The sequence below is a fragment of the Phocoena sinus genome, chromosome 13, assembly GCF_008692025.1.
Source record: "Phocoena sinus isolate mPhoSin1 chromosome 13, mPhoSin1.pri, whole genome shotgun sequence".
Taxonomy (NCBI): Eukaryota; Metazoa; Chordata; class Mammalia; order Artiodactyla; family Phocoenidae; genus Phocoena; species Phocoena sinus.
In genome coordinates this window covers 26,769,617-26,783,216 of record NC_045775.1, presented here as the reverse complement: position 1 = coordinate 26,783,216, position 13,600 = coordinate 26,769,617, and the positions used below count along the sequence as shown (strand labels likewise).

General features: G+C 41.3%; 1 protein-coding gene across 1 annotated transcript in view; it reads right to left on the bottom strand.

The window, feature by feature from the left end:
- Window positions 1-370: 370 nt before the first annotated feature.
- Window positions 371-13,600, bottom strand: part of LTBP1 (latent transforming growth factor beta binding protein 1) — a 426,823-nt gene continuing 413,593 nt past the window's right edge. The window contains 3 exon segments of the mRNA XM_032653008.1: window positions 371-1,370; window positions 2,525-2,674; window positions 8,986-9,108. Of these exon segments, the coding sequence (XP_032508899.1) occupies window positions 1,189-1,370; window positions 2,525-2,674; window positions 8,986-9,108 (455 nt within the window). The 3' untranslated portion in view covers window positions 371-1,188.

Below are 13,600 nucleotides of genomic sequence, written 5' to 3'. Positions count from 1 at the left end.
CGAGGTATTATAGAATTTTCTTCTTAGGCCTCTCTCCTTGGCTTGTAGATGGCTGTCGGCCCCCTGTGCCTTCCCAGGATCTTCCTGTTTATGTCCTAATTTCATATAAGAGCACCAGTCCTATTAGATTAGGGCCCACCCTGGTGACCTTCTTCAACCTTAATTAGCTCATCTAAAAATACAGTCATAGTCTGAGGTACTGAGGGGACATGACTCAACATGAATTCCAGGGACACAATTCCACCCATAACAGTATCTAACAAATGTAATAATTAACCTGTAAAAGACTCTACATTCATAGAAGACCATTGATAGAGTGGGGTGGCCAGGAACAACTTGTGTGCACATGGTCATTGACATTACTCGGATGTAGAAATTTTCTAAAAAAAATGGTGATTTATTTTGCTTTAACATACAATGGTAAATATATTGGGATCATCAAGTTTTAAAATTTGCTGGTCCTGCTTTACACATTATAACAGTAATGTAAGCTCATTAGTTCTTCCATTTGTAGGAAAGGGATCCAATGAACACCTACCAGCAGCTTGGCTAAAAATGGACATTAAAATCAGATACCACATTGTAAATATAAAGTACTTTTCTCCACCGCATTGTAAATATAAAGTACTTTTCTCCAAAAGTTTTGAAACAATCACTGCCTGCTCCACAGGACAATTTGGATTTTAAAAATGTTCCAGACCAGGAATAAGCATAACCCTGTGTAAGAATACTTATAATAGTTTAAACAATATTTTATCAAAGGCTTTTGCACTTGACATTTGAAAGAAACAGTAGCCAAGGAACTGCATAACCAAAAAATGAAAATTATATAAAATATTTCCACCACTATTTAAATGCCAGATTTAATCAAGCAATAGTAAAAAATATCAAAACAAAAAACATAATAATACAACCTTCTGTTTAAAATAATAGCACTGTTCTGCCTCTTTTCCACTGAATTTTACATATGAACAGACTATATATACTGTTTTTTCAGAGAAATGTCCATTTGGTCTGTCACACAAGTCAGGCTCACACTGAATCCTTTCGCTTCTGAGGATATACAATTCCATGATGTTTCCATATTTCCAACATTCTGGGTCAAGTGAAATGTCTGAAGTATAATACATTTCTCTTTCTCCTTTACACAGTGCAGAGTATACAGGCTTAGGTTATGTAGCTTCACTTTTACTCCAGGTCACTGTCTTTTTCTAAATTCAAGGCAGTATTCAATGGAGTGCAGTAGTTTGGCTTGTCGGAAGGTACAAAGCCGGGCAGACACACACACTTATAGGAACCTTCGGTGTTGATACACTTGGCATTCTTGCAGAGAGACATCCGGTTGTTCAACTCATCACATTCGTTGACATCTGCAATAAGCCAAACCACGCAGGTTAGCAAGCTTCAACATTGCTCCGGGAGGAAATGCAATCTACACCCTACCTGAGGCATCCGGCCTGAACACAGCCTGGCTGTTCTGTGCTCTCCCCCCAGTAAACTGCAGTCTTTCCCATTATTGTCTTTCAATTACATGCAAGAGAAATACTACTTTCTAGATCTTAAAAAGGTGATTATCCAGGAGGTTCTAGAATTTCTTTCCCTGTTTGTTATTTAACACAACAGGGACCATTTTGTCAGCTTGACTTTTTATAGTCAAACCTTAAGAAAGCTGGAACAACCATCCTACTTCTAAATTCCTCTCTGCACATGCCGAAGAACTGTTAGGTTGTCAAGAGAAATAAAGAGAGCCTCTGAGCAGCCTCTCTAAAGGTTTAAGTTACTTTCTTAGATTTCTTTCCACGGGAAAGAAAGGCTCTATGCACTTGAAACACCTTTAATAACCCAGGTTACCTTTTTTTTTAGACGTACCTCAGATTGAGACTAACAAAATTGAAGTGGGGAAACTACACGACGGAGCAAAACGGCCACAAAAATAGAGGAAAAAAATGCTACAAGTCAAGGGTCATTTAGCAAGGAGGCCAACGGGCTCAGGAACACAGCCTCAATCACACGGTAAGGATAAACATATTTTTACTGTTCTCTTAAAAGTAAGAGGGAAGGCAAAGTGAGAGTTATGAAAAGAACTTTCTCTAAAATGGAAGTTGTATTTTCTTTTTCATCTATATTCCCCTCTTGCTGGTGTCAGGTATTCAGGGAAAACATTTGCTGCAGAGTCAAAAGCTCAATTTAAAAGAGTCAAACTAATTACCCCAAACTTTCTGGCCTTTCCTCCACAGGTATGTACCATTTATATGAACTCTTAAATATCAACTTTTAAAAAATTTGTGGTAAAATATATGGAACATAAAATTGACCATTTTTTAAACCATTTTTGAGCGGAGAGTCCAGTGGCATTAAGTACCTTCACATTTTTGTGTAATCGTCACCACTGTCCATCTCTAGAGCTTTTCTCATCTTCCCAAACTGAAACTCTGCAAATCTTAAAGGTACTAGATTGTCTGAGGTCCAGCCAAAGGGCATTCAGGAAAAGGTTAACTTCCCAACAAATACATATGATTCTTACCAACACAGGTCATCTTGGCCATATCCAAGTGATACCCATCAAAGCAATCGCAGGTGTAACCTTCCTGCACCCTGACACAGCGCCCGTTTTCACAGCCGTTGAGGATGCCACATTCTTCAGCCTGTAACTCCTCAAAGCTATTTAAAAAACCTGGAAGGGAAAGGACAGGAGGCAAGTTACAAATTTTCAACCTCTTACACCGTTTTTGAAAATGACATGAGGTTAAGGTTATGGTTCATCATACATACGTATTTCCAATTCCTTAAAGATACCATTAAAATTTAAGTGTACACGATATTAAGCAAACTATTACCAACCTTGTGTAGGTTGTACAGATTAGCCCCACATCTTGAATTCTGATGTTCTACACTAAAATCACATAAAACGATAACAGCAAGTAGGGTATTTTTTTGCCCTTAATTATTAAAATTTTTTGTCTAAGATTTTAAATTTCCTGAGTTCTCAGTGGGGTAAATGTCAGAACATCTTTCAGGATAGAACCGATGGAACTCACTACGAGAGTAGACATTTGCTAAGATGCACAAGCATTGGAGGCAGTGCTCTTTCATGGGGAGTTCCCGGGAGTGGAGAAAAGCCAGGCTGGCCTTGCCATGTGAGGTCTGTTTGCTCTGGCTTTGGAATGAGCCTTACAAAAGGGCTCTTGGGGGATCAAAGGATAAAGGCAGTAAAAGGGACTCACAACATCCTGATAAACGAGAAATACGTCATATTTCTGTTTAGAAAACCAAAATTCTTTTAAAGAAACAAGGAAGCTCTTGTTTGGCTCTTTTTTTTTTAAGATATCTTTAAACTGATTCAGAGCTAGAGTTTAGTAGTACAAAAACAATGTAGCCAGGCATCAAGAATATTTTCCTCTGTTTCTAGAAAGTTGTAAATATAAATCCACAGTGACCCAAACACACTGTTGATGTGGGGGGGGGGGGGTCTCATCCTCTCCCCCACCTTCTGAAGGCACCATGTATTTGCTTTTTTTTTTTTTATAAATTTGCTTTTGGATGTGTTGGGTCTTCATTGCTGTGCAAGGTTTTCTGTAGTTGCAGCGAGTGTGGGCTACTCTTCGTTGCAGTGTGTGGGCTTCTCATTGCAGTGGCTTCTCTCATTGCAGAGCACGGGCTCTAGCACAGGCTTCAGCAGTTGTGGCTCACGGGCTCTAGAGCACAGGCTCAGTCATTGTGGTGCACAGGCTTAGTTGCTCCGCAGCATGTGGGATCTTCCTGGACCAGGGCTCGAACCTGTGTCCCCTGCATTCGCAGGCAGATTCTTAACCACTGCACCACCAGGGAAGCCCCACGTATTAGCTTTTAAGGGGAAAAAAAAATCAACCTAGGGTCAGAAGTCTACGTCTGGCCTTTGAAGTAATTCTCAGGTCGAACTGCAGGGGGCAGCAAAATATCATTTCTCATGCAGGGCTGTAAGGTCTAACAATGATTTTAAAAATTAAGTAATACATCTAAAAAGGAAAAAAAATACGACTGGGCATCAAGACTGTCAGCAGATCCTGAAGCCAGTTTGAGAAATATTGACAAGAAAGTCAACCTATGGAAATATTTCAAAGTCCAGGTAACACAGCAAAGTCCATTTTAACTAGTAAAATTATGTTTATTATAGAAGTTAAAACATGAAATTAAAATTTGAAACTCCTACACACGCATTAATCAGACTCCCCAAAATACTTCTACAGGACTCTAAAACAACAGCAGTCAGCAAACGACAGCCCGTGCTCTAAAGTGAGCCTGCTACCTATTTTTATAAATGAAGTTTACTGGAACACAGCCTCACCTATTTGCTAATATCTGTCTGTGGCTGCTTTCCTGATTCCAGAGCACAGTTGAGTAGCTGCAAAAGAGACTATATAGCCTCCAAAGCCTACAAATTTTACTATCTGGCCAGTTATAGAAAAAGTTGATCTCTTCTCTAGAAAATTCCAGTTTTAGAAATACTGCTCTAACTAAAGGTGACACCAGTCATTAGCCCAACTTTCAGCAGAGAGGCACAAGATGATGAATAATAAAGGTGGTGTGATTCAGCCTCTCTTTTACTATCTTACCTCATACGATTTTATGTCTTCAGTAGGGCCAGAGAGCCTTTGATCCTGGTCTAGGAAGGAGGAGCTATTTCTCTGCAACTTGTAAGAAATTTAAAGGCCGTTACATAGTCAAAGCTGGGGGTCTTCGAACTGCATCTGCAACTTCCTATGTTGCTAAACAGGAAATTGACCTGATACCAACATGCTTATTTCTTAACATTTGTAGTGAATTTTAAAAGTTTTAAAGCAATGACAGCTTAAAAAAAAACTACATAAGCCAGAACATTTCAACATTAAAATTCCTGGCATCTGAACTATAGTGCATTAGAGGCTGTACACACAAGCCATGGGATCGTGTCAGAGTTACATGTAGATTTACCCTGGTATTTTGGATTTATGGGGCAGGCAAACTGTACTTTCTTGCAACTTTAATATTTCTTCTCCCTTTTTTTTTTAAAGTAAATGTTTACTGACCTATAAATATATACACAGAAGTGTAGAAATCATAAGTGCACAGGCTTATAGCTGTCAATGTATTTAAGCACATTTCTTGAAGTAGTGCATGATTATTTGTGGTTGATTAAAAGAAAACCTAAGGCAGGGGTCCCCAACCCCTGGGCTACGGACCAGTACTGGTCCATGGCCTGTTAGGAACTGGGCCGCACAGCAGGAGGTGAGCAGTGGGCAAGTGAGTGAAGCTTCATCTGCTGCTCCCCATTGCTCGCATTACTGCCTGAGCTCCACCTCCTGTTAGCATTATGGTGAGTTGTATAATTATTTCATTATTATTTCATTATATATTACAATGTAATAATAAAGTGCACAATGAATGTAATGAGCTTGAATCATCCTGCAACCCCCACCCCCCCATGTGTGGAAAAATTGTCTTCCACAAAACCAGTCCCTGGTGCCAAAAAGGTTGGGGACCGCTGATCTAAGGTGTTAGGATAGTGGTTACCCTGAGGGGGTGGCTGGGAAAAGGGAACCAGGGGTCCTTCTGGATGCTGGCAATGCTCTAGATCCACTCAGGTCTAGAAGACCCAACCCAGCTGATTTAATAGAATGCTGTTTTCATGTAAATTTTAAAGCAGTTTTAATTTGGCTGGAGGATCAATATACTGCATACTTTAAAAAACAAAAGGAGGGAAGGGAAAGAGGAAAACACTCTTTGGCTCAGAACTGAAGTAGCTCCAGAGGCAGCCACAAAGTTTGTGTTGCTCCTCAGGACCCAGGTCACAGCTAGTTTGCTTTGTGCACAGGTGAAAGGTCCCAAAGAAAGAACAGCATTGCTGTATTTTATAATTTCAGCAGTGTCTCCAAAGTCCTAACCCCAACTACCTGGTCTGCAGGGATTCTGTCTTGAAAATCTGGAGCAGCTTCACTTGCTGCAATGAGGCACCACCCTCTGCAGGATGTGGAACAGGTACCTGGACTCCACTGCTCTAGTCCCATTCTTGAAGGCAGACAACCCATTATCTACTGATATTTCAATTTGTACCATCCCATTTTTCAGACTTCACATAATTAGTCTGTATTTGAAAGCTCTGATCTCTCCCACAGACATATTTAGCTTGTGTGGCTTCCTTATCCAGGACACTCTGGTTGTACATTTAGGCATTTAGGCATTTACTTTCTAAATGGGAACAGGATTCACACATACACGCTCCACCTCCCATTTGAAAAGTCTGCTCACAAATCCAGGAAAAGCGTCACACATCATTTCTTACTTAATAAACCCCCTCACAAGTGACATCATTTCTTACTCAATAAACCCCCTCACAAGTGAATTCTAAAGATTAATCTCTGACCAGGAGAGCAATCATTTTATCTCCCATTCTAAGAGAATGGACTTGAGGACATGGGGAGGGGGAAGGATAAGCTGGGATGAAGCAAGAGAGAGGCATTGACATATATACACTACCAAATGTAAGTAGATAGCTAGTGGGAAGCAGCTGCATAGCACAGGATGATCAGCTCGGTGCTTTGTGACCACCTAGAGGGGTGGGATAGGGAGGGTGGGAGGGAGACGCAAGAGGGAAGAGATATGGGGGATATATGTATACGTATAGCTGATTCACTTTCTTATACAGCAGAAACTAACGACATTGTAAAGCAACTACAATAAAGATGTTTAAAAAAAAAGATCAACTCAGTACAGTTAATATTTACCATTTCCTTGTATGAAAAAAGACTACAATATAATAACCAAGCTATCAAGAAAACTGACCCTTAAATTAGGCCACCATTTCATGGGTAAAAAAATGATTTTGTCATGGAAATTGTAAGATTTTTCTTTAAAGAAAATAAACGTCCCAAAGCAATCTACAGATTCAATGCAATCCCTATCAAATTACCAATGGCATTTTTTTACAGAACTAGAACAAAAAATCTTAAAATTTGTATGGAGACACAAAAGACCCCGAACAGCCAAAGCAGTCTTGAGGGAAAAAAGCAGAGCTGGAGGAATCAGACTCCCTGACTTTGGACTATACTACACGGCTACAGTAATCAAGACAATATGGTGGTACTGGCTCAAAAACAAACATAGATCAATGGAACAAGATAGAAAGCCCAGAGATAAACCCACGCACCTATGGTCAGCTAATCTATGACAAAGGAGGCAAGGATATACAAGACAGTCTCTTCAATAAGTGGTGCTGGGAAAACTGGACAGCTACATGTAAAAGAATGAAATTAGAACACTCCCAACACCATACACAAAAATAAACTCAAAATGGATTCGCGACCTAAATGTAAGACCAGATGCTATAAAACTCTTAGAGGAAAACATAGGAAGAACATTCTTTAACATAAATCACAGCAAGGTATTTTTTGATTCACTTCCTAGAGTAATGGAAATAAAAACAAAAATAAACAAATGGGACCTAATGAAACTTCAAAGCTTTTACACAGCAAAGGAAACCATAAGACAAAAAGACAACCCTCAGAATGGGAGAAAATATCTGCAAACGAAGCAACGGACAAAGGATTAATCTCCAAAATATATAAACAGCTAATGCAGCTCAATATTAAACAAACAACCCAATCCAAAAATAGGCAGAAGAGCTAAATAGACATTTCTCCAAAGACACACAGATGGCTAAGCAGCACATGAAAAGCTGCTCAACATCACTAATCATTAGAGAAATGCAAATCAAAACTACAATGAGATATCATCTCACACCAGTCAGAATGGCCATCATCAAAATATCTAGAAACAATAAATGCTGGAGACGGTGTGGAGAAAAGGGAACCCTCTTGCACTGTTGGTGGGAATGTAAATTGATACAGCCACTATGGAGAACAGTATGGAGGTTCCTTAAAAAACTAAAAATAGAATTACCATATGATCCAGCAATCCCACTACTCGGCATATACCCAGAGAAAACCATAATTCAAAAAGACACATGCACCCCAATGTTCACTGCAGCACTATTTACAATAGCCAGGTCATGGAAGCAACCTAAATGCCCACCGACAGACAAACGGATAAAGAAAATGTGGTACATATATACAATGGAATATTACTCAGCTATAAAAAGGAACGAAATTGGGTCATTTGTTGAGACGTGGATGGATCTAGAGACTGTCATACAGAGTGAAGTAAGTCAGAAAGAGAAAAATATTGTATATTAACGCATATATTTGGAACATAGAAAAATGGTACAGATGAACTGGTTTGCAGGGCAGAAACAGAGACACAGATGTAGAGAACAAATGTATGGACACCAAGGGGGGAAAGCGGTGGGGGTGGTGGTGTGATGCATGGGAGATTGGGATTGACATGTATACACTGATGTGTGTAAAATTGATGACTAATAAGAACCTGCTGTATAAAAAAATAAATAGGGCCTCCCTGGTGGCACAGTGGGTGGGAATCTGCCTGCCAATGCAGGGGACACGGGTTCGATCACTGGCCCATGGAAGATTCCCACATGCCGCGGAGCAACTAAGCCCATGTTCCACAACTACTGAGCCTGCACTCTAGAGCCCGTGCTCTGCAGCAGGAGAGGCCACGAGAATGAGAAGCCCGTGCACCAGTCGCTGCAACTAGAGAAAGCCTGTGCACAGAACAAAGACCCAACACAGCCAAAAATAAAAACAAATAAATAAATTTATAAAAGTAAATAAAATTCAAAAAAAAATAAATAAAAGAAAATAAACGTAATAGCATTCCCACCAGTGAGACTCATAATCTGATCTGGTGGTTCTCAAACTTGAGTGTATGTAAGGCTTACTCAGAGGGCTGGTAAAGCCGATTGGTGGGTCTCACCCCAGTATCTGATTCAGCAGGTCTACAGCATAGCTCGCAAATTTGCATTTCTTACAAGCTTTCAGGGACTACATTTTGAGAACCACTGACTAAACTTCAGAACCACAATTTAGTTCCAAAGTAACTAAAAATGTTGCTTACGGTCCTGAATGAAGTAGGGATCAGCTTCGGGAGCGTACTGTTCACTGAAGTCGACCAAGGCATCCTGTCCATATGGCTGCCGGCGTCCCGTGACAGGGATGTTACACAGCTGGGCATAGTCATCTAAGAAGGAAATGACAATGAACGTGACACACCGTCGCTGTTTGCTCACACCTGGATGCACCCAGTCACCGCGTGCCCCATCTCCCACACACACCCCTGATCCTGAAACATCTCAATATTCTTTATGGGTGCTCTATTCATCCACATACAATTCATGCTGTACAGCATAATTAAGATTCTGAATAGCAGACCCAACACAGTAGCTGAACAGTTGGTAGAATGTGTCCCAGGAGAGTAAAGGACTGAGAAAATGAGCCATCGGAGACTGCTTCAAGCCTTTTGGAAGAATGGCTTTATCTGAACCCATCAGGTGTTTTCATCAAAACATTTAAAGCGTATAAAGTAGTCATTCATACAGAGATACACTTTTCCACTCAATAGAGAGAGAGAAAAAAAATGCATCTCTGGTGATCCAAAAACGAGACACAACCAAATGAAGATGCAACTAAATACCATTTGAATTTAGTACCTACTATTATACTTCTCTACTCAAGACCTGGTCCCTTATGAATAACATTATAGCAGTGATGATGATGATCTCATCATAACAGTAATAGTGACATAATGGTACTAGTAATAATAGCTAAGAGTTGTATAACGTTTGCTCTGTGCCAGATACTGTTTTAAGCACTTAATACACATTAATTCACTAAACTCTTTACACCACCCTATGAAAAGCTACTATTATCTCCATTTTACCAATGGGAAATAGAAGCATGGAGTGGCTAAATGACAACTGGTATGAGGCAGCGCCATACTTGAACTCAGTCATGCAGCTGAAGGGTGTACACTTAACATGCTTCCTCTCCTACATCTACCTTGCTCCTTTGTAATTCTTGTCTCTGCCTCTTCTGCACCTCAGCTAAATTCATCTGCAGTTACCACTTCTTGAGGCCACGTTCCCATTCCCACGGCCATCTGACTTAACTCCCCCTTTAGTCCTCCTCACAGGACCCACCTATAGCACATGGGATCTTGGTTCTCCACATGTTCAGCGATGATTGTGCTTTCAGTGCATTTCACGGCCTCAGGCTCTTACCCGTACTTTGGAGCAGAGTTATTTAGAAGGTCTAGAGAGGAAAGCTTTAGAAGAGATATCTTCATGCTCCAAACGCACATTTTATAGAAAATATACTGCCCGAGGATTCATCTAGCAGTTGGTGAAAATTCTGGGGCTACCTAGACTTCAACATCTCTGCCGGAACTGGGAGCTGCAGGTCAGCCGGCCCCAGGACTGGCTGGACACTCAGGGCAGCCACACCAGGCAGCAGCCACACTTGTCTGGACCACAGATTGAAGGAGTTTTCCTCTATTTTAGTTCCTTCTGTAACAAAACTAAAGAAAAGCACTGAGGCAAGTGTGTGAACTCTCAAGGCTTTCTTCCATCACCCTCCTCTTAAAGGAGTCAAAGGTGTGTGTGAGGTATGTGTGTGTGCGCGCATGTATGTACGTGCACACACCCGCACATTCTCCCCTAAAGTGCAGAACGGGAGCGTAAAAGCAGAAAAGACCCTGAACCCCTAGACAGGGTAGGATCATGGTTGCCCCTTCCTAAAATTCTTCTTGTGGGAAGCATTCCAGGAATGGCGCACACCCCCATCCCAGCCATCCCCGAGCACTTCCTCACGAAACCATTTCATGAGAAATATTAATTTCATTAAGGAAGTAGCTAAACCTGGAAAAAGACCGTTGACTCACAAAAATAAAGCTTCAAACAAAGAGAACACAAATGGTTGTCAGTTCTGCTTCAGGTCTGAAAGAGAAGAATTAAGGATTTCCCTGCAAAGGCAAGATCGCAAAAATGTTTACAAGTTTCACACACTGAGGTCATTTTCTCTCATGACTTTTTATATATATTTGTTGTACATCTGAAAGGGAGACAACATTTTGTATCCAGGCAACAGTTGTGATCAAGAGTGGATATTAAAAAAAATTAATTCATGCTCTTATTTTGCAAACCTAAGTCCAGAGATGGCTGAGCAGTATATGCTCCTCTTCAGCATCTCGCTCTCAAGTCCCGGGCCCGTGGCTTTTCCCCTAGACCACGCCTCTTCCACCAGGAAATGACCTGGTCTCCACCCTCCAAGCTCTCACCGTCTAACATCACAAAAGGAAGGGATCAAATGGGAGGGGAGTGGAGGAGGAATGGACTTCTGTTCCTGTGTGATGTTTAGGAACAGCTTCCTAGAAAAGGAACACTTGACCTGAAACTAAGTAGATGAGAAGGATTTACTTAATAGAAGATATTTGGGATTCTAAAAAGAGTTTACCCAAAGGCATCACAGAAGCAAACTGTAAGCTGTGTTTGGGGACTACCAAGTAGTTACTAAGAAAGGCTCTGGACGTGACCCAGGCCGTAAAGGGAAGCAGAGGAGAGTAATGGGCGGGGGACCCTCTGCGGTTTGCTGCATCTTCCTTCCCCTCCCTTCATCCCTGGACATGCATTTTTCTCAAGTTTCTAGAGCTTACTGTCCTTTGCTGCTTCACTTTATCTAATACGTTACCAATCCAAACGTCAAGATTTTTGGTCAGTTATCAAAACATCATTTCTATATTGAATGTACTCTCTTTTGTATTTGAAGATGTGCTACGGTCCCATCAACACCAAGACATGCATTTTGAGTTATTTTTCTGGGAGCATGATGGGTCTATCCTAATCCATCCATGCTGCCTCTCCCATTGCACACATCTGCTCTCATTCTTGGCCAGGGTCAAGGGTGAATGAGCACGGGGTAATGAAAAGAACATGGGCTTCGGAGGCAGAAGCCGGGGCTCAAGTCCTGACTGTACCACTTACTTTCCAGCTTAGCAACTGTGGGCAAGCCTCAGTTTTCACATCTGTCACATGGGGATAATTCCTGTTTGCCTCTCTGTTACTGGTGTATTAAAAAATGAGATGATGTTATGGAACTGTTCATAAATTTTGAAGCACCAAGGAAATGGAGGTTACAATTTTTTTTAAGGTAAAATCACTCATGTCCCTGCTGAACACCTGGAAATAAATGAGGATTTGCAAAGACGGTATCAGAATGATTGATATAACATAGTGTTAGCAAAACTTTAAACGTAGTTGTCAATGGGCAAAGACCTGTACAATAAATTAAGAGCAATGAAAGCACAGTCTCCAGATGTTTTTAGATATTGTTTCAAGATTTGAAATTTTTAAATAGATGGAGGAAAACTCCAACTCAGTAAACAGAGAAAGATGTCTTCATCTCAAAAATTATTGACTGCCTGGGCAAATTTAATCACTTGATCAGACAGTGATAAGGTATCAGCAACAACACATTATAACACTAGATCAACGAAACTCAAAATACAGGGGGAAAAACTGATGTTCAGCAGTTGTTAGTATATGCTCGACCCCTTTAGAAACGCCTTGAGTAGCCAGTAGGTTTCTCATCATCTTTTAAGGCAACAACTGGAATATCGTGGAGTTTTCTAGTGAATCCTGGGTAAGGCGTCTCCTCCAGGATCTGGGCACATGCACCTTTCTAACATGTGCTGGATCTCTGAGCATCCCAAGCCACACCAGAGCTCACTGAGCTTGGCGGCGCTTGGCCTTGGTTATCCCTAGGGCTGGGTCACGGCTATAGTCCAGCTGGGGAGGCAGTGAGTTGTGGCTGGCTGAGGCTGTGGAGCTGGGAATAGCAGATCCCTGAACTGTTGCCACAGCTCCTGATGGCGGCCCATGAGAATCTCGTGGCTGCCACTTCATCCAGCTCAACATGTCGAGATGAACACATTTTTTGTCCCTAGAGTTTTTTTTCCTTCTGCAAGACACTCCTTACTTAAGCAAGTTGACAACAATTAAGCACCTAGTTGTCTGGGGCTTGGTGCAAAGGAAGAGCTCTGCTTAGCAGGGCTTGTACTTTGTGAGGCAAATGCCATTTCTGGGACAAAATGTGTCCGTCCAGGATCTAGCCAAATATGAATGTGAAATGAATAGGAAGTAGAAATATTCACACCTCAAAGTCCCCCCATTCATTGCACTCCTCACCTCTGCAGGCACAAATGCTAAGCTCTTGATCAAAGCTATGAAAGCCACACATGGGATGGTGTGGGCTGCCATCACTTACGTGGTCTAAACAAGATCCAGGCCATGGATTACGCTCAGTTCCCTGGCATGGCAGATTCACATGACAGATGGTACTGCTTTGATTTTAATACTAAATTGAAAAAAAAGTTTAAAAATTGCCCCCCTGGAGCCAAGAGGTCTGGGGCCCCCGCTGTCAGCAGCAATGGGAAGCACATTATCATATCCTGGCAGGAAATCTCCTTCCTTATGACAGACACATCTGTAGGGCTGGTCTGGACAGTCACACATCACAATGCCAATCAGGCATGTGAGGAAACTGGGAGGTGAAGTCTGATTGAGGCAGATTAAATTCAGCTGCTTTTAGAAATGATGAAGAGGCTGCGTTTTGTTCTCCACACATCAGGGATGAAAAGCTAATGCTCTAAAGTTTGAAGTGCATGATTTTCCAAAAAA